This window comes from Chiloscyllium plagiosum, chromosome 25 (genome assembly GCF_004010195.1).
Source record: "Chiloscyllium plagiosum isolate BGI_BamShark_2017 chromosome 25, ASM401019v2, whole genome shotgun sequence".
Lineage (NCBI taxonomy): Eukaryota > Metazoa > Chordata > Chondrichthyes > Orectolobiformes > Hemiscylliidae > Chiloscyllium > Chiloscyllium plagiosum.
In genome coordinates this window covers 24,277,063-24,301,999 of record NC_057734.1, presented here as the reverse complement: position 1 = coordinate 24,301,999, position 24,937 = coordinate 24,277,063, and the positions used below count along the sequence as shown (strand labels likewise).

At 40.0% G+C, this 24,937-nt stretch overlaps 1 protein-coding gene across 1 annotated transcript in view; it reads left to right on the top strand.

Annotated features, from left to right (window-relative positions):
* LOC122562410 (coiled-coil domain-containing protein 63-like) overlaps positions 1–24,937 on the top strand; it is a 90,236-nt gene that overhangs the window by 39,946 nt on the left and 25,353 nt on the right. Inside the window, exons 4-5 of the mRNA XM_043715267.1 lie at positions 14,982–15,171; positions 20,010–20,132. Of these exons, the coding sequence (XP_043571202.1) occupies positions 14,982–15,171; positions 20,010–20,132 (313 nt within the window). The remainder of the gene's footprint in view (positions 1–14,981; positions 15,172–20,009; positions 20,133–24,937) is intronic.

The window sequence follows — 24,937 nt, the reverse complement described above, 5'->3', positions numbered from 1 at the left end:
AGTCAAATCTCTCGAACTCAGCACCGCCTTCCTAACCTGCAATCTTCTTCCGGACCTCTCCGCCCCCACCCCCACTCCGGCCTATCACCCTCACCTTGACCTCCTTCAACCTATCACATTTCCAACACCCCTCCCCCAAGTCCCTCTTCCCTACCTTTTATCTTAGCCTGCTGGACACACTTTCCTCATTCCTGAAGAAGGACTCATGCCCGAAACATCGATTCTCCTGTTCCTTGGATGCTGCCTGACCTGCTGTGCTTTTCCAGCAACACATTTTCAGCTTTGTTCTCTGGGATGAAAATTGCTCATTTTGTTCCTGTCAGTGTGAGGTCTAAAAATCTCTTTAAGGTGGAGAATCTTTCAATCTTTTGGATCTCCTTTTTCTGCTGAAATAGGCAATTTTTCCATTACAACATATGGAGGAACTCTAATCTCAGGTATCACTTTGTATCCCGAATCACTGATCCTAGGCAATTACTCTTTTATTGGATCACTGAACTATTTCTTCTTGACCATATCCTGGGTCTCTGGACATTGGTTGTCCCTTCAAGTAGAAGCTTCCATGGATAGGATATTTTGCCACACATCTTCAGTTAGATTTTTTTCTCAATCTGTATTGTGTAGAGACTCGCTAGTCAGAGGCACAGACAAACGTTTCTGTGGCCGACAGCGAGAAATCAGAATGGTGTCTTGCCTCCCTGGTGCCAGAATCAAGGAAATATCAGAGAGAGTACAGAATATAAATAAAGGGAAGTGGGACCAGCAGGAGGTCGTTGTACACATTGGAACTAATGACAGAGGAAGGAAAAAGGATGAGATCCTTAAGGGAGAATATAGGAAGTTAGGCAGCAATTTAAAAAGGAGGTCCTAGACGGTAGTAGTGTTTGGATTACTCCCGATGCTACGAGCTAGTGAGAGTAGGAATAGGAGGATACCCTGTAGATCATATGTGGTCTCTATGTTGTTGGCTATAGAGAGTGTATTTTCAAACACTATTGAATAATAAAGTGACACTTATCCCTGTATTCAGCTTAAAGTTAATGAGATGGTCATTGACATCCTCCTGCCAGAGGCTAGGTCTAGATTACTAATTTCTCCACGAAACACTTTAGGCTTTTGTTTTACTATAAACTGTTCTACCTATTTCAACATACACATTTTTGTGGGTAGCTTTTTGATTTCTTACTCTTCTGTAACTGTGACCTACTTCAATATGTTTTCTAAATGTGACCTGTTTAGTGTCTGGGGTCTCTCCTACTTGCTGTACTAGTTTTTCATGTGTGTTCTTTTTTACCTTAATAAATGGACGGATTCTGCTGACCTTTTATCATAAGGTGATCTTGATTGATCTGCGCAGATTCTGAACATTGGCTTTATTCACCAAGCATAGTTCTTTCTTGTGTGTAAAATCTTCCTTTGACTGTAATCTATCTGACAAAGACTCATCAGCAACACCAACAACAATTCTGTCTCTTATGAACTTTGTCTTTAAATCACTGTATTCTGATCTGTAGAGATAATTAAATAGATGATCTGTGGACTCCATGGATGCTGAACACTTTAAATTTCAAGAATTTTATATATTTTGAGGTTAAAGTCAAAGGTTTTCAATACTGCTTCAACAATATATTTTGCTTCTTTATACCTTGTCAAGCTGTAAGATCATCAACTATACTCCCAATGCTATATAGATATGTATTAACTTGTAATTTTGTAACTAATTTGGAAGTCATTCTCATTTTAATAGTTGTGTTCTTTTTCCAAGAGGTCCAACTTTGAGTTATATTTGGTCAATCTATGAAATTAAATATCCTTGGCAACGTTATTTCTGATGCCATTTTTTTCCCCTTGTGATTATTTATTTTGCTGCTTAAAAGCCTATTATTTTTGCAGCAGCAGTACTACTGATTGTGTTGTATTTGGAGGGAGTTCCCATCTTTAATGGAGTCACAGTAGAGGATTCACAACTTCTGCATCTAAAATGGAAGAATCCTACCTTTTACAGGTAAAATGGAGGACTGCCATAGTGTTAAGGGTTGAGATGGAGAGGAATTTTGTTAAGTGTATACAAGACAATTTCCTGATTCAGTATTTGGGTGTACCTACCAGAGAAGGTGCAAAATTTGACCTACTCTTGGGAAATAAGGCAGGGCAAGTGACTGAGGTGTCAGTGGGGGAGCACTTTGGGGCCAGTGACCATAATTCTATTAGTTCTAAAATAGTGATAGTAAAAGATAGACAGGATCTAAAAGTTGAAGTTCTAATTTGAAGGAAGGCCAATTTTGACGGTATTAGGCAAGAACTTTCAAAAGTTGTTTGGCTGTGGATGTTCGCAGTAAAGGGATGGCTGGAAAATGGGAAGCCTTCAAAAATGAGATAACGAGAGTCCAGAGACAACATGTTTCTTTTATAGTGAAAGGCAAAGCTGATAGGTATAGGGAATGCTGGATGACAAGTGAAGTTGAGGTTTTGGTCAAGAAAATTAGGAAGCATATGTCAGGTATAGACAGCAGAGATCGAGTGAATCCTAAGAAGAATATTAAGGCAGTAGGAGTATACGTAAGTGGGAAATCAGGTGGGAAAAATGGGGACACGAGATAGTTTTGGCAAATAGGATTAAGGAAAATCCAAAGGAATTTTATAATTACATTAAGAACAACAGGGTGACTAGGCAGAGAGTAGGACCCCTCAAAGATTAGCAAGGCAGCCTATGTGTGAAACTGCAGGAGATGGGGGAGATACTAAACAAGTATTTTGCATGTGTTTACTGTGGAGAAGCATGTGGAAGATACAGGTTGTGGGGAAATAGATGGTGACATCTTGGAAAGTGTCCATATCACAGAGGAGGAGGTGCTGGATGACTTAAAACACATAAAGTTGGATAAATCCCCAGGGCCTGATGAGGTGTACCCTAGAACTCTGTGCGAAGATAGGGAAGTGATTGCTGGGCCTCTTACTGAGATATTTGTATCATCGATAGTCGCGGGTAAGGTGCCAGAAGACTGGAGATTGGCTAATGTGATGCCACTGTTTAAAAAAGGTGGTAAGGAAAAGCCAGGGAACTATAGAGCAGTGAGCCTGACATTGGTGGTAGGCAAGTTGTTGGAGGGAATCCTGAGGAACAGGACACATATATTTGGATAGGCAAGGACTGATTAGGGATAGTCATCATATCTTTGTGTATGGAAAATCATGTCTCACTAACTTGATTGAGTTTTTGAGGAAGTAACAAAGAGGATTGATGAGGGCAGAGTGGTGGACGTGATCTATATGGACTTCAGTAAGGCATTTAACAAGGTTTGAGGAGAAAGTGAGGACTGCAGATCAGAGCTGAAAAATGTGTTGCTGGAAAAGCGCAGCAGGTCAGGCAGCATCCAAGGAGCAGGAGAATTGACGTTTCGGGCATAAGCCCTTCTTCAAGAATGAGGAAGGTGTGCCAAGCAGGCTAAGATAAAAGGTAGGGAGGAGGGACTTGGGGGAGGGGCGTTGGGAATGCGATAGGTGGAAGGAGGTTAAGGTGAGGGTGATAGGCCAGAGAGGGGGTGGGGTCGGAGAGGTTGGGAAGAAGATTGCAGGTCAAGAAGGTGGTGCTCAGTCCGAGGGTTGGGACTGAGCTAAGGTGGGGGGAGGGGAAATGAGGAAGCTGGAGAAATCTGCATTCATCCCTTGTGGTTGGAGGGTTCCTAGGCGGAAGATTAGGCGCACTTCCTCCAGGCGTCATGTTGCTATGGTCTGGCGATGGAGGAGGCCAAGGACCTGCATGTCCTTGGCGGAGTGGGAGGGGGAGTTAAAGTGTTCAGCCATGGGGCGGTTGGGTTGGTTGGTGCGGATGTCCAGAGGTGTTCTCTGAAACGTTCCGCAAGTAGGCGGCCTGTCTCCCCAGTGTAGAGGAGGCCCCTTCGGGTGCAGCGGATGCAGTAAATGGTGTGTGTGGAGGTGCAGGTGAATTTGTGATGGATATGGAAGGATCCCTTGGGGCCTTGGAGGGAAGTGAGGGGGAGGTGTGGACCTGACGAGGGAGTCGCGGAGGGAGTGGTCTTTCTGGAACGCTGATAGGGGAGGGGAAGGAAATATATCCTTGGTGGTGGGGTCTATTTGGAGGTGACGGAAATGATGAAGGATGATACGATGTATCTGGAGGTTGGTGGGGTGGTAGGTGAGGACCAGTGGGGTTCTGTCCTGGTGGTGATTGAGGCTAGATCACATGGAAAATAGGGAGAACTAGCTACTTGGATACAGAACTGGCTTGTATGTAGAAGACAGAGAATGGTGGTGGCGGAGGGTTGCTTTTCAGACTGGAGGCTTGTGATCAGTGGTGTGCCACAAGGATCAGTGCTGGGTCCACTACTTTTCATCATTTATATAAATGATTTGGATGTGGACATAGGATGTATGTTTAGTAAGTTTGCAGATGACACCAAAATTGGAGGTGTAGTGGACAGCGAAGAAGGTAACTTCAGAGTAAACAGATCTTGATCAATGGGTCAATGGGCCAAGGTGTGGTAGATGGAGATTAATTTAGACAAATGTGAGCTGCTGCATTTTGGAAAGGCAAATGAGGGCAGGACTTACACACTTAATGTTAAGGTCCTGGGGAGTATTGCTGAACAAAGAGACCTTGGAGTTCAGGTTCATAGTTCCTTAAAAGTGGAGTCTCAGATAGATAGAATAGTGAAGAAGGCGTTTAGTATGATTTCCTTTATTGGTCAGAGCAATATTGGAGTTGGGAGGTCATGTTACAGCTCTATAGGACATTGGTTAGAATATTGTGTACAATTCTGGTCTCCCTCCTATAAGAAGGATGTTGTGAAACTTGAAACGGTTCAGAAAAGGTTTACAAGGATGTTGCCAGGGTTGGAGGGTTTGAGCTATAGGGAGACATTGAATAGGCTGTTGTCCCTGGAATGTCGGAGGCTGAGGGGGTCACCTTTTAGAAATTTGTAAAATCATGACAGGCATGGATCGGGTAAATGGACAAGGTCTTTTCCCTGGATTGGGGAAGTCCAGCACTAGAGGGCATAGATTTAGGCTGAGAGGGTAAAGATTTGAAAGGGACCTAAGGGGCAACGTTTTCACGCAGAGGGTGGTGCGTGTATGGAATGAGCTGCCAGAGGAAGTGGTGGAGGCTGGCACAATTACCACATTTAAAAGGCATCTAGATGGGTATATTAATAGAAAGGATTTAGAGGGTTATGGGCCAAATGCTGGTAAATGGGACTAGATTAATTTAGGATATCTGGTCAGCATGGACGAGTTGGACCAAAGAGTCTGTTTCCTAGTACATCTCTCTGACTCTATGATTGGTTTTCACTGTCTGACTCTATGATTGGTTTTCACTGTTTTCATCCGCTGCACCCGAAGTGGCTCCTCTACACTGGGGAGACAGGCCGCCTACTTGCAGTAATACCTCTTACTGTTGCCATGCCTTGTGGTGCCCATTCTATCAAGTACTTTTCTTCACTTCCAGCTTTCCCAGCCTGTAACTGTTAAACATTTTTAAACTTGTTCCTTACTCCATCTGGGATTTTAACTTTACTCACAGAATCTCCAGCATCCATTCTTCTCTGGAAACACCCTGACCATTGGAACTCAATACAATTTGTAACTGCCCTGGAGTGGCTCATATTCCAACTACAGAAATTCCTAACTCTCTACTACAGTAGGTGTCTTACCAAGTTTGAATTGCTTTTCCCATTCAGTGTACATTCTGCTTTGTTGAATTTTGACACAAGAGTTTCTTCAATGTGATTCTTGAATGTTGAGCTGTTCCTGCTGCTGAGCTGTAACATTAGGATTTTTAAAGCTTGACCATTTAGTGGCCGACTGACCATGCCTAAGCCTCTGGACTGATTATTGGAGGCTGCCCTTGACTTACCGTGCTAGGCTCCTATGACTGAAAACTAATTGAACACCGCTGACACCATGAAAAGCTTCCATGCTAATCTGCAAGGTAAGGCACAAGTACAAGAGCCTGGTCTATCTGGCTGAGACAAATTGCACAGAAACGCAAGGCAGAGATACTGTGAGGGTGCAGGTGGGCTCAAGGCAAATGAGCACTTAGAGAGTAAGCAAACAGTTTTGTGATGCAGTTTGGTTTAGTCCATGAACTGGATGCATATCTCTCATGCAAGGTGTCTTTACAGCAACGTTGTGCGCTGCAGCCTTGCTTTAAAGTGTAAAATTATCATGTAAGTGGAACAGAGAGATGCATGTGGGTCCTGAGAGGCTGGTAGGTGATGGATGCCAGTATCCTTAGATGTGAAGGGGAGTGGGTGTGGGAGGGTGGGAGGCAGTGTTCCCTTGAATTTTTGTACTGGCTGTGCAGGCCTTTAAGGCCTGAACATGGCAGCAACTTTCTGAACGGACAGTCAGTGACTCTATTGGTGTTGCTACACCAATCGCTGTGCATCGAACATTGGAGCTGTTGTGTGCACAATTGTTCAGCTTAAAGGGAACATGGAGTGGCATGGGGGAAGGAGAAGGTGCATGCAGCATCTCTGAATTGTGCCCTTAGCTATTGTTGCCAGGTGTCCAAGTTAGCAGTCCAGAGAGGTAGCGAACTGATGATCTCGGTTAACTGCTATTTAATGTCAGACATTGCTAAGATATAGGTAAAAACAATGACTGCAGATGCTGGAAACCAGATTCTGGATTAGTGATGCTGGAAGAGCACAGCAGTCCAGGCAGCATCCGAGGAGCAGTAAAAGATATAGTTGCTAAGATATAGTTTACTCGAGGATGGTAATAGAATATGAGGCCGCACATTGATAAGGCAAGATTTGCAGTCAATGAAGCCAAAGGCGAATAATAATCCTCGTTAACAGGCATCTGACTGTCCACTAGTAAGAATCTCATCTTGAAGCTCAGGACTCTTTTGGAAATTGCAATGTGTTGCCTCTGACATTGAGAAGGACCTCACACGACATCTTACATGATTCTCTCATGTTTCTCAACATAGTCCACATTATTCATGCCCCTGGAAGATTCAGACCTCTTTTCAGCTCTCTTCAAATTCTGCTTTTCATCCCTGTCACTGGTACAATTCTGAAATGAATAAGCCAAGCTGTTGACAATGTTGCTGCTAATTCTTAATGATTTTTTTCTCAGTCAGATTACCTAGGAGAGGCTTGCATCTAGTAACGTTGCATGCAATTCTTTCCCAAAGTTTGATCATACTTACACATAATAATGGGAGACAGAGGAATGGATAAATTGATTTAAGTATGTTTCTTCCTGATTTCTTTTTTAGCATTAGATTTTATATTTTTAGCAAATATTTTAATTTATTAAGTTGGGGTACATAGAGCCTGTTGCTCTGGAGAAGTGGCCTCTATTTTTAGGAAAGCCGTACCATACACCAAAAAAGCTTAAACCATCAATAAAAGAGGTAGTTTTCCCAGAAGCTTGAAACACTTTCCAATTATATGTGAAATTTTACATGAACTTTATCATTTTTTGGTGTTGCACTGTGATCCCAATGTTCTGCAATATTTTATTTCATTGTGACCTACTTAAAAATAGAAAAGGAATTTATAACACTATAAATTCTTTTTCTGATCCATGATTCACTAAACAAGAAATAAGTAACTTATGTAAATGGAAGGTGAAAGTTTTAAATTCAGTTCGGACATAAAAAGTATTTATAGTACAGCTAGTGTTATTGTTTACGACTTCTCTTTTATGACATTGCTTTTCTGAGCAGAAGGTAATGAACTGAGATAAGAGATTGGATTTTCTGGTTGGCATTGGATCTATTTGTGGATCCTGAGCTTACTCTTGTTAGCAAAGTAACCTCCTGGGAAGTTGCCTCCTAATTGACCATATCCCCAGTGGTTATCTGCTTGGGATGGTGGACAGGTTTCAAAGGCTGCAGGCCCAATCAGTGAAACAGTAATGGCTAACTGGCCTTGTGTTGATTGCATTAATTAGCTTCCCATATCTGTAGATTGGGTAGCCAACTCAACTCCCAGTGTTTCTTGAAAAAGATCACTGGAGGCAGGAATACACCAGGCAGCAGGTCCAATGCATCTCCTCCTCATTTCACAGCCCTTCTCCCCAACTTCAAAGACACGTCTACAGAGCCGAGACAATTCAGCTCAAAGCATCATTTGTTTTTATTCATTTGTGGGATGTGGACATCGCTGGCGGCCAGCACTTATTGCCAATCCCTACTTGCTCTTGAGAAGGTGGTGATGAGCTGCCTTCTTGAACAGCTGCAGTCTACCTGCTGTGGATTAAACCACAACACCATTAAGGAAAGAATTCAAGGATTTTGACCCAGTGACAGAGAAGGAATGGCGATACATTTCCAAGTCAGGATGGTGAGTGGCTTGGAGGGGAACTTGCAGGGGGTGGTGTTACTATTATCTGCTGCCCTTGTCCTTCTAGATAAAAGTGCTCATTGATTTGGAAGGTATTGTCTGAGACTCTTTGATCAACTACAGTAGAGTTGTACTCCATCAAAATCTATACCTCATGGCCCGCTATATCCCCCCTCAACCATTACATTTGAATTTCTGCAGTACATCTTGTGGGTAGTGCACACTGCTGCCATTGAGCGTTGGTGGTGTAGGAAGCGAATAGTTGTGGATGTAGTGCCATTCAAGCTTCTTGAGTGTCAAGCTTCTTGAGTGTTATTGGAGCTGCAGTTATCCAGACAAATGGGGAGTATTCCACCACGCTCCTGACTTGTGCCTTGTAAATATTGGACTGGCTTTGGAGAATCAGGAAGTGAGTTTCTCGCCACAGTATTCCTAGCTTCTGACCTTGTCTTGTAGTCATTGTGTTTATGTGGTGAGTCCAGTTGAGCTTCTGGTCAATGATAACCCCCAGGATGTTGATAGTGGAGGATTCAATGCTGGTAATGCCAATAAATGTCAAGAGGCAGTGGTTAGATTGTCTCTTATTGGTGATGGTCATAGCCTGGCATTTGAGTGACACAAATGTTATTTGCTACCTGTCAGCCCAAACCTGGATATTGACCAGATCTTGATTCATTTGAACATGGACTGCTTCAGTATCTGAAGACTCGTGAATGGTGCCATTTGGCACTTCTGGCTGAAGATTGCTGCAAAATCTTCAGCCTTATCTTTTGCACTGTTGTGCTGGTCTCTTCCTTTACTGAAGATGGGAATATTTGTGGAGCTTCCTCCTCCTGTGAGTTTTGTAACTGAACACCACCATTTATGAGTGGATGTGGCAGGACTACAGAACTTAGATCTGATCTGTTAATTGTGGGATCGGTTAGCTCTGTCTATCACTTCCTGTTTACGCTATTTGGCATGCAAGTAGTCCTGTTTGGTGGCTTCACCAGGTTACACCTGAACTTCAGGTACATCTGGTGTTGCTCCTGGCATGTCCTCTTGCACTCTCCATTGAATCAAGGTTGATCCCCTGGCTTGATGATAAAGGTTGAGTAGGGGATTTGCCAAGCCATGAGGTTACAGATTCTGCTGGAGTACAAATCTGTAGCTGTTGATGGCCCACAGTGCCAGATAGATGCCAGTGTTGAGTTGCTAATCTGTTCAAAGTCTGTCCTATTTAGTACAGTGATAGTGCCTCACAACATGATGGAGGTTATTCTCAATATGAAGGCAGGACTTCGTCTCCACAACAACTAAATGGTGGTTTCTTGTACCAATACTGCCATGGACAGATGCCTCTGAAGCTGGCAGATTTGTAAGAATGAAGTCAAATATGTTTTTCCCTCTTGCTGTTTCCTTCAATACCTGCCGCAAACCCAGTTTAGCAGTAATGTTCTTTAGGACTCGTCCAGCTTGATCAGTAGTGCTGCTGCCGAGTCACACCTAGTGGTGGACATTGGAATTCACCACCCAGAGTATATTTTGTTCCCTTGCAATCGTCAGTGCTTCTTCTAAGTGTTGTCCAATGTAGAGGAGTACCAATTCATCAGTTGAGGGAGGACAGTACTTGGCAATCAGCAGGAGGTTTCCTTTCCCAAGTTTAACCTGAAGCCACTGGATGTCATGAGGTTTGAAGTCAATGTTGAGGATTCCCAGGACAACTTCATCCTGGCTATATACCACTGTGCCGCCACTTCTGTTGGTCTCTCCTGCAGGTAGGACAGGATATATCAGGGATGGTGATGATGGTGTCTGGGACATTGTCTGTAAGGTATGATTCCACGAGTATGGCTATGTCAGGCTGTTTCTTGACTAATCTGTGAGATGGCTCTCCCAATTTTGGCACTAGCCCCCACATGTTAGTAAGGACTTTGCACAGTCGACAGGGCTGTTTCTCCTGTTGTTTAGGTCAATGCCAGGTGATCCATCCAGTTTCATTTCTTAGAGATTTTGTAGCAATTGATACAACTGAGTGGCTTGCTACACCATTTCAGAGGGCAATTGAGAGTCAATCACATTGCTGTGTGTCTGGAGTCACATGTAGGCCAGACCAGAGAGGATGGCAGATTTCCTTCCCTGAAGGACTTTAGTGCATCAGATAGCTTTTTCTTATAATCGACAATGATTTCATAGTCATGAATAAATTCTTAATTCCAGAATTGTTTTTTTGTTGTTGAATTCAAATTCCACCATCTGCCATGGTGGGATTTGAACCCAGGTCCCCAGAACATTAGCTGAGTTTCCGGATTAATAATCTAGCAATAATACCACTAGGCTATTGCTTCATCATCGATGCTCTCTCCGATTTTAAATTGAAGAATTCAACTCTGTTATATAATTCTGTCACTGATTACAGAGTTGTAACACTTTGCAATTTGACCATAATGTAACGTAGCTGATCTAAAGATCAATTTACACCAGAGTTTCATGATTTTGTAGGTATTGTGAATGATTGCTGGGCATTCACTTACCTGTTAATTCAGAACTAGATTTCAGCACCGATTGCAATGAAAATCAGGGAACTTGGTATTAGTCATGTAATCAGAAGAGAAGGGCATATGAATCATTTAATTCCAGTGCCACTTACGTGCATGTTTGCAGGCAAAATAGAAAAGATAATGATAGCTTTTAGGAACTAATTTGGGGACTTAGCTCAGCATGTGAAGGACGGGATGTCCTTTGTCATTGGTTTAAAGGGTGCAAAGGAAGAGAATAAAACGTATATAAAACCATTTATGGGTATATACTCCTGGGATAAAATTCCATAATTATGGTCTTCAAATTTAGGGACGGGTGTTATGACTAGTATAGAACATAGGAATGTCACACTGATCAAAATACTCAAATCACTAATCTCGAGAGAAATAGTTGGGACTCTGAGTATAAATTCTAAAGTTCTTTTGAATAAATTATGTCAGAGGACTGGAGAGTGGCAAATGAGACTTTTCAAAAAATGGGACAGGAGTAAAAGATAAAATATAGGCCAACTAGTCTTACTTCAGTTGTTAATAAGCTACTAGGGCAGAGTTTTCCCTGTAGGCTTCAGCTTTTTGCTGTCAGGCTCAAATGAGGATGCGAAGACCACACTGTGTCGGAGGGAGTCACTCCTCTGTGATTTCCCCAAAATTAACCAATTTATGTTCAAATGTTAGGTTAGCCATCTGATCTAGGACATTGGGTGGGCTCTCAAAGCTGGGGCTTCCTATTGGAAACAGCAGCAAGTTGCCATGACAGGTAAGTAAAAGGGAGGGTGCATCAAGGTAGAGATTTCATCTCTCCAGACTTTTCAAAATTAAACTAAACAAATGAATTCAGCTGTCTGGCTATCATTGTGAACCCAAACAGGCAATGTTTGCCAGAAGGCTACCTCCAGGTAATTGTATTGTCTCCCACTGCCTGCTGGGCTCTGGATATTTCTAACGATAGGTGTCTATCACAGAATTGTTGTGGTGCAGAGGGAGGCCATTTGGCCCATCATATCTGCACTGGGATACAATAAATAATATCAGTGAGAGTCTCCAGTGAAGCGCTGGTGGTATATCCCGCCTCTCTATTTATAGGTCTTGGTTTCTTAAGGTGGGTGATGTCATTTCTAGTTCTTGTTTCTCAAGGGAAGGTAGATAGGATCTAAATTGATGTGTTTATTCATGGAGTTCTGGTTAGAATGCATCATGGTAGCCCACAAACCTACCAACACACTTAAACAGCAACTAATGAACCTAAAGGATCAGTTAGATACTACCAGCAAAACTAATGTAGCTTACAAGATACCATGCAAGAACTGTAAAACATGTAGACCACACTCAACAACCTGCTCTGAAATCTCTGCTCATATTTTGATAGCATGATGACTTCCACCATAACAGTTGAGACAACATTCTAAGACAATCAGCAATATTCGATCTGAAACAATTCGTAACATTATTTTAAAATATCAGTCTTTCTCAATGTAATTGATGTTTTTAAAAATTCTAGCATGCAGATCTGCATATTCACCAAAAACTAATGTGTTCTGCCTGAGCTTTATCCTACCTAGGTACAAAGATTTTTTATTTTAAATCTGGCCATTTGATTTTGACTATATTGTTTACAGGCTAACAAACGTTTTCAGTAGCAATAAAAGAAACAGAAAACAGCACCAAGAGTAGCTCCTAACACATAATAGGAATCAGTTTTTCAAAGCACCACCCATTAATGCCAATTTGTAAAGACTTACAAAGCATATAGTACATTCCAGGTAAAAAAATGGGAAATCTTGCATGAGGTTCATTGCAGTTTTTGCATAATATTGAAGTCATAATGAAATTTATTACCAACTAAAGATTGCAGTTTGTCTTTGCCATGAATCTGGCAGGGATCAAGAAAAATCTGATCCTTGATCAAGTTCTCAGCTCACACAAGCGGTATCCAATTCACTAAACAGGAAATAATGCATTGTGTTTTCTAGAATAATCTTTCAATCCCTCAGAGTGTTAGACCTAGTCAATTGGCAAACCATTACAAGTTCAAGTCCCACCCTCAGAGTTAATTGAAAAAATCTAGATTGACACTCAAGTGCAGTACAGAGAGAATGTTGCACTATAAGAGATGTTATATTTCGAATGAGATGTTGAACTTAAGTTCGACATCTCATTCGAAATATAAAATCCTTTATAGTAGTCTACTCTCTCTCTGGGAAGTGTAGAAGATTACATGACAGAGTTTCGAAGAAGAGCAGGGAACTATCCCCAGACCTGGCTGATATTGATCACTCAATTAACATCACATAAAACAAATTGTCTGGTCTTTATCACTTTGCTGTTTGTTAAAGTTTGCAGGGCACAATATTTCCTATCTTACATCAATGACTGCTCTTCAAAAGCACTTTGTTAATTGTAATATGCTTTGGCATATCTAGGTCTGTGTCCAAAAGATTGGGTGATGATTTGAATAAACTTACCTTGTTGTTTCTGAAAGTTTATTTGTAGCATTAAGTTCAAAAAAGTTAAACTTCATTCTGTGTGGTCAGCTTTGAAGCTGAAACACAATTTAAAATTTATAATATAAATTCAAAACTTTCTTTCTGTGTTTCTATTGTATAGAATAGAGGCCAATTGTATGACTATAGTACATTATCACAACCTCTTTTGTGTTCTTAAGAGTTTTTAAAAACTTATTTGTGATAGCATTAGGCTCCCTGCAATGTGATTAATTGAGCCATTTGACTCAATTAAAGTGTACAGGTTTGTTAGTATGTTACATATGTAAATGTCATAATTCTTTTATCTGTTCAAGGGATTGGGCATCTCTGGCTAGGCCAGCATTTATTACCCAGAGGGCTATTAAGAGTCAACTACATTGATGTGGGTCTGGATTCATATCTGGCCAGACCAAGTAAGGATTGCAGATTTCCTGGCTGTTATCAGGAACTGGGCTTTGCTCAACATTCCTTTAAACCACAAGGGCTTTCTAAATTGTAAATAATTTTAAAAGTATTTGGAATATTAAAATATCACAGAAATAACTCATTGTATGGAATATTTGAACAGCCTAATAAGCTAACTTGATATCTTGTTTCTTTGTCCTAACACTCTGCATCTCTTTGTATCTGTTTGACAAACAGTTTTACAAACTAGGAAAAGCTAAGAAAACAGCCACTTTTTGAATGACAAAGAGAGACACTACTGCAGACTTTCCACTATTGCTACAAATGTTAATTATTATTGTTTGTTTAGCTGAAGAGTGCAGAGCTCTCTTTTTTATATCTTAATCCAGAGGGGTCTCCCAACATTCAATTAACATATTTGGGTAATACTTAGGTACTGGGCCCCCAACGGCCCTTCTGCTATTCAAACTTAACAAATGTGGTCACTTGTGACTGATTTGAATTACTGCGGCATATCTTTCTCTCCCCCAAGACCGTTCGATGACCCTGAACCATACAGTATTTCTCGAGTTTGTTTTCTGCATAAGTAAGGAAGAGAGATAGATTTATGTTCGATTACATGTTACACTTGAGATCTGAGTGAGGTGCAGTTGGGTCTATTGCAGGTAAAAAATGTTTGTGATATTTATGCAGTCCTTTCTGGAACTATTTCTTGGAGTACATAATGGTTTTGATTGCATGTGACATTCTATTCATGATTTAAGGCCAAGTTATCTGGGAAACTCCAAGGCCAAAAGCCTGTGAATCAACTCAGTTTATGTTCATTACAAGTTTATTTTCAGCATTTATTCAAAACTTGTTTGATACGTTTTGAAGCTGAAACTCCATTTTAGGCACATTTTATTCTTTAAGCATTGAGTCTGAAGAATGTATGTTAACAGGATGATGGAATTTGCCCTCTCTACCATGCCATTGTTTGTGGTCACTTTGAATTTGAAAACAGAATGCTGCAAGTAGAATATTGTCTGTTTGTACACAGGAATAAATTGTGCAGTGACAACCTATAAGAGTATTTCTTTTCTTCCTGTGAGCCAGAAGAGTGTGAGGTTTGCTGTCACTGTAATTATAGGAGTCATTAATGGGGGCTGCAGGTCAAGAAAAGCCATACAAAGAGTCGGTATGCCTATGGATCTTGAGTAGTAAGATGCAATTCATGTTTCTAAAATGTCTTTGGAACTTGATTCTTTTTGCAGACGAGAGCTAAATATATTGCAGCGTGAACATGAAAATCTTGCAACAAGCATAGCCCTTGTCACAGCTCCGCAGAATGTACAGAAGGATATTAATGATTCAACACAAATAAAAATGTTGTTGCAAAGCAAAGAGGAGTATGATTGCCTTGCCGAGCAGGAAAAGAGTCTGATCGCTAAGCTCGATGCTCAGGTATGTGTCTAAAATCTTGAATATCCAAAATTAGTAAATTAGTATTTGAAAGTTTATCCAAAAAAATTGAATCACAGAATTGAATCCACCATTTAACAGGGTGAAACAAAATTGATTTTCACTGTTTCCATGATTGTATATTACATTACAGAATTAATGCACATTGCCCTGAATTTTTAGGATGGCCATTCAAAATGATTGGAAATCTTAATTAGAAACAGAAGTTGTTAGAATTAGATAGCGATAACTGAAGAAAGAAAACAAGCAAACATTTCAAATGGGATCATTCTTAAGAACATGTGAAGATTCTGGGTAAGGGTCCCATTCGAAATGGCGAATTTTTCTTTCTCTGTCTCCTGCTGAGCAACTTGATGAAAGAATGTCCCCTTCTGCCCTTCATGTGTAATCTCTGCATACAAGCTCAGACCAGGCTTCAAGGTTACAGTTAAACACACTTATTAATACAATGTGACAGATGGAAAGCTACAGAGAAGTATGCTTTGAGCTGCACAGAGTCCAACCTCTCATGGAATACTAATGCATGACTACTAAAGTCACAGCGACAGCACAGGCTTATCTACATATCAATTAAACACTAGCTTTTTATTTCCTTCACCAAATACATTTTAAGTTTTCAGCATTGTTAACCAAAAAGACATTTTTAACATTATCAGCTGAAATATTTTAATAAACGTATTCCCCTACTTAATCTATTTCCAACCCCACCATCTCCCCACAAAATCCGTTATTCACTGATTCAAGCCGTGTGAAGATGTCACATTTCTCCCTGAACTGGTCATTCAAAATAGTGTGGAAGGGTGATGGCTTTATGGCTGGCTTGGAACTACTTCTTTCAGTAGCCGAAATGAAAGAGTAGAATTAGTCTCGGTATCCCCAAGCTCCAAGCGCTGAAAAGGACAGGTTGCTAGTGGACTACCACATCAGAATAAAGACAGATTGGTGCTCATCAAGAGGGCGCCACCTGTTTGACTGGGCATGAATCCATTTTATTTCTTTCATGATGCCTTCTAGTGAAGAGAAGATCTGAAAATGAAAGACTGCTGAATGGTGAAGTTGCATGATCGGCATAGGGCTGAGGAATATTACTATTTAACTGCAATAGCAAGACAATGACATCTTAATATTCTTGCAGTGTAATGTCAAATTTAGGATGAAGGGAGGATTGTATCAATGGGGACACTGGAGAGTATAGATTTACTTATTTAAATGATTTGCTTCAGGTTTACAAAAAAATCAAGAAAAATCTCGGCGATTGATGCTTACTTTGGAATATGTTTTCTGGACTGAAGTTACCATGAAATATTTTGGACAAAATAATGAGATAAGAGGAACTTCAGATTTGAATACTTTGAACACAGATTTCTGGAAGACTAAATGAAGATGAAACATTTTCTGACTCTCATGCAAGAGTAGCACTTAATTTTTTTTGCTTCAGAATTGCTGAAGAACATTCTGCTGAAGCAGAGTTTCCGTACTCTTTAATGCTGATGAATACAAGATCATTGTGATCACTTTGTGAAGTTGAAAGCACTGGAACTTCCACCACATCCTCAAAGGATTTTATATCTTTTTCTCATTATCTAATTGGCTTCATAATAGGTGGAGGTGAAGTTTTCTGTTCACTCTGATCCAGAAGACCATGATGCATTGTGTCAAGAATTGATGTGTCTGCATGGTTTTCTTCCTGAAATGACAAAATTTGGCCTGACATTAACATGTTGTCAGCTTCTCAGGACATGTTTCCTGGTTAAGAATTTCTGAAGAAGAAAGAAGCTTATTTTTTCCAGATATCATTGGAGAGGGATCACAATGCTGATCAAACTCTTGTAAAAGCTGAGGAAGTTTTTCACAAAGGAAATCATTGAATCTTCTTGATGTGAAGCTTCAATAAATGAAGAAACCCATGGGAAGACTTCACAAATTCGGAATCTGTCTTTTGTAGATGAAAACTCATTTTCCTGGAGATGGTTCCTCACAAAATGGTATGTAAGTATTATTCAGCCATAGCACTTTTTCACAGATTGGAGTATCAACAACACATTGACATCATTTACCTGTGCTGGTGGTTGTTGTAGAAGACCTAGTTGAATATATGATCTCCAATTTATAAGGATTTGTTTAGTTTCAACATGACATAGATAGGTTTCTTTATAACTTTACCATGTAGATTGTTTTGAAACAAAAACAATGTGTAGTTGAAAGGGTGTAGCCTCCAAGACTCTGGATCTTTCCCTTTGATGGTCAAAGATGTACAGTGTAAAGTTAGTCCACAGTATCACACAGGTCAGTATTAATTTAATCCAGAATCAAGAAATATATATTATCAAAATTCCTGACTTCCAATTTGACAGACTAATGATCCTGGTCTGCTTTAAGACCAACAACATCCATTTGACCAAGGATGTATGTAATTTACATGCCTTCTTCAAGTTGTTTTTCAGTTTGCTTTATTGTTTTGTTCTCGAATTAACATATTTAATTTATATTGAAGAGATAATCTTGCATTGCAAAACTGCTAAAAGTGGTCAAATCTCCCACACCGGAAGTAATGGGTGCCCTCTCCTTGGGAATCTTGTCACTTGGGACACTTATCCTTCAAAATGGTAGTTCCTGCTTTTTTCTCATGTTTGGCAGCTTTTTTCTTGGGATGGCAGACATTTTTGGGTCTAGCCAACTTACAGGTTGAACTGAGCCTTAGACATGCTTTGTATTGCCCAAAGTCACGCTTTGAACACTAACTGTCTTGTATGCTGGTTCATCTGTTTGAAGGTCAAGTCTTGCTCTTACTGCAGTAAATCAGAGAATGTAACATTGAGAATTCAGACAAGTTTATCCCTTGATACCATAACATCACATGAATGATGACACTTCAAAATAATTCCACAGAGGTTGGTATCCCATCACATGTCACCCTTTATTTATACGTGGAGAGTCCTTAACACTAATCCAGTTCCCTCAGAGCCATCTCTAAGAGTGAACAGGATGTTCATCTGTCAGATTAACAGTCCCAATCAGAGAACTCATATTCTATAAAGTCCACCTAGCTGACCTCGTTACAATCATGACAACTCTATATAAATCTTCAATGGAATGTTGGGATCCTTGGTTGGAATGAGTACATTCAATAACAAGGCTCACGAGACTAAATTAAACATTGAAGGCTGCTGGAACTCTCTGAAAATCTGCTGAGGTTTCATTAACACATTTCCTGATAAGAATGTTGTCAGCAATGGAGCTGACTGGGCCTAAGAGAATATTTACCTGGATCTGTTCAACCAGAGATTTGATGCTGTTCTATACCTGTGAAAGTACATCTTCCATAACTCTTATCTAACTACTTGCATCAATCCTTCAACAGTATTAAATGACTTTTGAAAGGACAGCCCTGCTAAGTGTGCATGGACATGCTGCCACTTCAGAGATTGCACCACATTACCTCACTTTGAGTAAGTCTTCAACTACTTTGAGTGAGTCTTCAAATCATGGTATTCTGAATTCTTCTCAGGATTTTTGCCTCATGGTTCAATTAATCTTTCATTATGATCATTCAGTGTTGCCTTGTGGTTCTTTAGATTCCTCAGAAAAATGCAATCTAGCTTTGAATGCTATCTTCATTGCCGCTACCATGTGTAACAGGTTCTAACGTGGGTTCTTCAGGTGTTCATATAAACTCAGGGTAGACTTCTAGGTTACTGCTAAATAATATTGATTAATACTTTGGACTTGATGGTAAGGCTACAGATCAGCATGATTCAAACTGTACAAATACAGACCTCTTAGTAGAGTACTAACACCTGGCTACTGGGGTTGCAGCGACACCACAGCTTACCTCAGAACCTCATTTTCATATTTATTTAAATCCTATTTCCACATTTGATGTTGATTTTTTTAACCTACCAGCAATGAATGAGCAATAAAGTTAGACATGAATCATTTACTATTTAATAACACATAATGTAGATGAGTTATTAGATTTGGATTCATTATTAAGATTCTATTGAAAAACTGCAGGAACCATTACAGTCAATGTCAACCCAAATGATATTTGCAGCAAGAAATAGTTGGGTTAGGAAAGATCTTTTATGTAAGATAACTTGTTCTCAGGCCTCTAACATTCTCTATCTGTACTGAAGTAGATTTGAATGACTGCTTCTTCAAGGTCACAACCATTGCCTCGTGCCTCCTTGTTTCAGCTCCCTATGGTTGTATGGTTACAATTGGGGATTTAAAACCACCCCCTTCCTTAAAAGTACAAATACGTTCATGCCTTTTTGTTGATTTTTCTTTTGTTTTTTTAAAGGTGTGGGAGGGATGATCCTTCTGTTTTCTTGTTTGTTCCTGTTGGACAACATATGCCCTAACGTCAAGTTGCAGGGTAGTAGTTGCTGTTAGTCTCCTTGCTGTGGAAGAATTTCATAAACATTCAATGTTCTCTCCTCATTTGAGAAAGTAACTGGAGATTGCTTAATGCCTCACAATAATAAACCACGCCTGAAATTAGGAGCTCAAAAGATTGTGGTCAAGTCTATGGTCCAAGATTCAAATGCGTTGTGGCTTTTGATTGTGGCTTTCATATGACTTGTATTCTGATTTATTTTAGTGTACTGAAATGTGTTTACTGCATTCCATTCACTAATCTTGCCTCTAACATTAATCAATGTGAAAGAAATTACTGAATTTGTTTTCCTTATATGTATATGAGCTAAAAATACTCTTATTCTGAAGAAAACGTTTCCCACTATCTACATAATATATTTACATATAAAGGATTCATAAATACTTAGAAAAAATGCATATCATATATCTTTATTGTACAGATAAGAGACCAAGAAGATAAAATTAACAAGCAAAAGATGTCTATTGGAGGACTGAGGAGTGTTCATCAACGACGCAGACACTTGCAAAAACAAATACAGACTTTGGAGAATCAACTGAACTTGGTAAGTTGATGTATAAGAATATTGTATTGAATGAATTTGTTTTTGAAACCATCCAGTGCATTTCAAAATCAACAGTTTTGGCTACTTGCATGTTTATTTTGACCTGACATGTAAAATTGTCAAATAGTGTTAAAAATCTCACAACACCAGGTTATAGTCCAACAGGTTTAATTGGAAGCACTAGCTTTCGGAGCACTGCTCCTTCATCAGGTGGTTGTGGAGTATCAGATCTTTTTAACTTTGTACACGCCAGTCCAACACCAGCATCTCCAAATCATGTCAAATAGTGCCTCTGATGAAAGGATTTGATATCAGTACTGTCTTGTTTCTGTGGTATAATGTAAGAATCAATTTGGACCATTTGGACCATTTTGGACTGTGTCTCTTTACTGAGCTTCTAAAAGTGCTAATTCTGAATGGCAGCATATCTTGAGAATCTGCTGGCAACCTTCCACACCTTTCTGGGACTTACATAACATGGAGATGGGGAGATTTTCTAGCCTGTTCCAGGTAAGATTGGTTCAAAATAATGTGGGGTAGAGGGACATTCGCTGACCTATATATAAGTGGAGACACAATGGAATATACCGGCAAGTATTGTAAGCCCTCAGACTTTGATATCCAAATATTTAAAACGTTGGTGCATAAGACAGACTTGGCTGATTGACATTCCAGATGACATCCTAGAGGATAGTGAGTGTTGTTGAGAGTGAATGATGCCTCCAAGAAATAGATATGAGATTAGATTTCCTTCGTAAGGAAAGTGGAAATGGCCAGTGAGCTAAAGATATCAAATTCTTAGCACAGGTTGTACCCCGTCCACATTTACAATACAGTTCTAGCTCAGATTGGGTATATATGTGAATTAGAATGGGACTTGCATTGTATGTTCTCTAGATCAAATATAAATTGAAGGAAATGACCCATGGTGCATGTATTTAAACTTTCCCAGGCACAAGTTATACGTCCAAATACCGATAACTACGAACTAATTATGTCTTTCCTCAAGGGCAATTTCTGTACAGCATTAGTCTGTGTTCAAAATATTTAGCTAACATATATAATTAGGTCTATATATTTAATCACCAAGAAATCCAGTAAGGAACTCAGAAGAAATGTATTTACCAAAAGATTGGCAAGAACATGGAACTTGCTACTTACAGAGTGGTTGAAGTGAATTGTATACATGTATTTTAGGGGAAGCTAAACAAGCAGTTGAAAGATAAAGGAATAGAAAGTTCTATTGGTAGATTTAGATAAGAAAAGATAGGAAAAGGCTTAAGTGGCGACTCATACTTTCTCCTTGTTAGCACAAGCTGCTGGCATTATTACCAACTTTAAATACCTTGCACCTACTCCCTAATAAAAAATCTGGGCCACCTTTAATCTCTACCCAACTGCCCATTCTAGCTGCAAGGCAGTGATCAAAACAATTTGCTTTGCATTTGTTCACAAGACCTCCTTCAGTTTACCCAAGATTTAAAGACACAGTTTCAAAATGTAATAACTTACAAACCTGATGATACGTACTCCAAACATTATATTATAAACAGATTATATAAGAGTTCCTTCAATTGTTGAAGTTCTCATGTTTTGAGGCTAATTTGTGAGTAAGTGACAAAAGAGTATGTTTGCCAAGAACTGCTTTGGCTAACATAAAAGTTTTTGCATTAAATCTGCGATCTTGATTTTGCACGTACAAGAGTTTGGTACAGCCACTTCAACACAATAATAACATTGCTGAAAAATCACACATCTTGTCAAAGCTTATCATCTCGCATTCATGACAATTCAAGAAAAACAGCATTATACAGCAAGAAAGAAGAGTGCTGATTAACTGGAAAATGCACCAATGAATAATCATGATTTGGAGATGCCGGTGTTGGACTGGGGTGTACAAAGTTAAAAATCACACAACACCAGGTTATAGTCCAACAGGTTTAATTGGAAGCACACTAGCGTTCGGAGCAACGCTCCTTCATCAGGTGATAGTGGAGGGCTCAATGCTAACACACAGAATTTATAGCACAAATTTACAGTGTGATGTAACTGAAATTATACATAGAAAAATTGATTGTCTGTTAAGCCTTTCATCTGTTAGAATACAGTGACAGTTTCAATTCTTTCATGTGTAAATCACAAAACCTTTTTTTAAAAAGTTGCATTCTCGGGTTAGCTGTTAACAACGTTGATAGCTAGACAATATGTTGAAGGTGTTGGCCCCCTGTGTTCTCTGTCTATGCCATGATGTTTAGATTGATTCTAATCTAAAACGTGAGATAACGGATTTTTACATAAATTCATGCAGTTTTTGAGCTCAGAGTTCTACATGAATGCATGCAGTTTTTGAGCAAAGTACAATGTAACGTTGCAAGTACAAATTCACCCCACAAAATATATGGTTGCATGTGGGTCTTTGTCTGTGTGTGTGTCTGTCAGGGTTAGGGGTTGTGAGTGTGAGAAAGTGTATGTGTGTCTGTGTGTAGTAAGTGCAGAGTGTCTTAAGTCTGTGAGGGGGTGCATGTGTGAGTGTGGGAGTGTGTGTGTCTGTAGGGGTGTGTGTGCATGTCTGTGTGCGCTTCTGTGTGTATGTGTGTCTGTGTGTATGAGTGTATAGGAATACCTGTGTGTGTGAGAGTGTGTGTGTGTAGGAATATCTGTGTGTGTGTATAGTGCAATGGTGGTCACCTGTAATGTGAAAAACCCAAGGTCCCGGTTGAGACCCTCCCTATGGGTACCGAACTTAGCTATCAGCCTCTACTTGGCCACTTTTCTCTGCTGCCTGTCCCGAAGTCCACCTTGGAGGATGGTCACCCGAAGGTCCGAGGCTGAATGTCCTGGACCACTGACGTGTTCCCCAACTGGGAGGGAACCCTCCTGTCTGTTGATTGTTGTGCGGTGCCCATTCATCTGCAACGTATAAGATAGACAACGTTGGCTGAGTCACATGAGTACCTCCCATGTGGTGAGAGGTGTCCCCACGCGTAATGGTGGTATCTATGTCCACACTCTGACACGTCTCCTCAGGAGACAGACACGTGCTGCAACTGACAGGGTACCCTTCGTTGTTCAGTATTTCCCACGAGCTGAATAATTACGCCATGTTTTTCGTGACCTGCAACACATTATCATTGAGGATGAGCACCTCACCAAGACCTTCCCGCACACTTCCACTACTTGCCTTTAATCAACCGTCAAACCTCAAACAGATCGTTGTTCATAGCAAGCTGCCCGGCTCTCAGGACAACTCCATACAACCCTGTCACGGTAGGTGCAGACACACACACACTCCCACACTCACATATGCACCCCCTCACAGACTTAAGACACTCTGCACTCACTACACACACACACACACATACACTTTCTCACGCTCACAACCCCCAACCCAGACAGACAGACACACACAGACAGACAAAGACCCACATGCACACATATATTTTGTGGGATGAATTTGTACTTGCAACGTTACATTGTACTTTGCTCAAAAACTGCATGCATTCATGTGGAAATCTGAGCTCAAAAACTGCATGAATTTATGTAAAACTCAGTTATCTCATTTTTTAGATTAGAATCCATCTAAACATCATGGCATAGACAGAGAACACAGGGGGCCAACACCTTCAACATATTGTCTAGCTATCACCGTTGTTAACAGCTAACCCGAGAATGCAACTTTTTAAAAAAAGGTTTTGTGATTTACACATGAAAGAATTGAAACTGTCACTGTATTCTAACAGATGAAAGGCTTAACAGACAATCAATTTTTCTATGTATAATTTCAGTTACATCACACTGTAAATTTGTGCTATAAATTCTGTGTGTTAGGATTGAGCCCTCCACTATCACCTGAAGGAGCGTCGCTCTGAAAGCTAGTGTGCTTCCAATTAAACCTGTTGGACTATAACCTGATGTTGTGTGATTTTTAACCAATGAATAATGACTGACAGGTTATTGCTTTGTTTGCTTTGTTTAAATTTTAAACCTGGAAGGTTGATTGTAATTGGTTAGGACTTTGCCCTGAGAAATGAACCAGTGAATGGCACTCATATACTTTATTTCATTGACATAGGCACAGTGCATTTACACAGTCTTTGGTTGTCAGCATAATTTTGTGCTCTGTCAAGATTATATAGCAAATGTAGTTCACCTGCAGCATCATATCTAATGTTGGACATGGTGTTGCAGATGTATGTGCTGTTTGAGTATAATCAATATCTACTTGTTGCAAATGGCTAGTCTTTGGCACCACACCAGCATTAAAATTTATGTACTACATCGCTTATTTGTGTGATAGTCAGAATATGTTTTTGGCCTGATGGTGACTTCCTGCTTGTGCTTCCTCTCATGTTTTTGGTATTGTAGCAGCAAGGAGCAGGTAGCTTCATTTGTTGTTCAAACCTTTGAGGTAACTTACTGTCCCAGCGTAGACTGAGGACTTTTCATTTCTGCTTTACGATTTTTCATGATGTCAACAGTGACTAGCTGGCTCTTGTTTGGTGCAAATTTTATTTGCCAGACCTGAATGTTGTCCAAGAATTCCTGTATGTGGTCATGTTATGCCTCACTATCAGTAGAATGGCAAATAATACTGACTGCATTCTTAAGAAAATAGCTTTACCTCTAACCTTTTGTTGTAGAAAAGCTCATTGATGAAGGAATTGAAGATGGTTGGACCTAGGGCACCATCCTGAGAAACTCCTGCAGTAATGACCTGGGGCTGAGATGATTATCCTTCAACAGCCATTACCATATTCCTTTGTCCTAGGTATAACTCTGTTGGGTGGAAAGCTTTCTTGTTGATT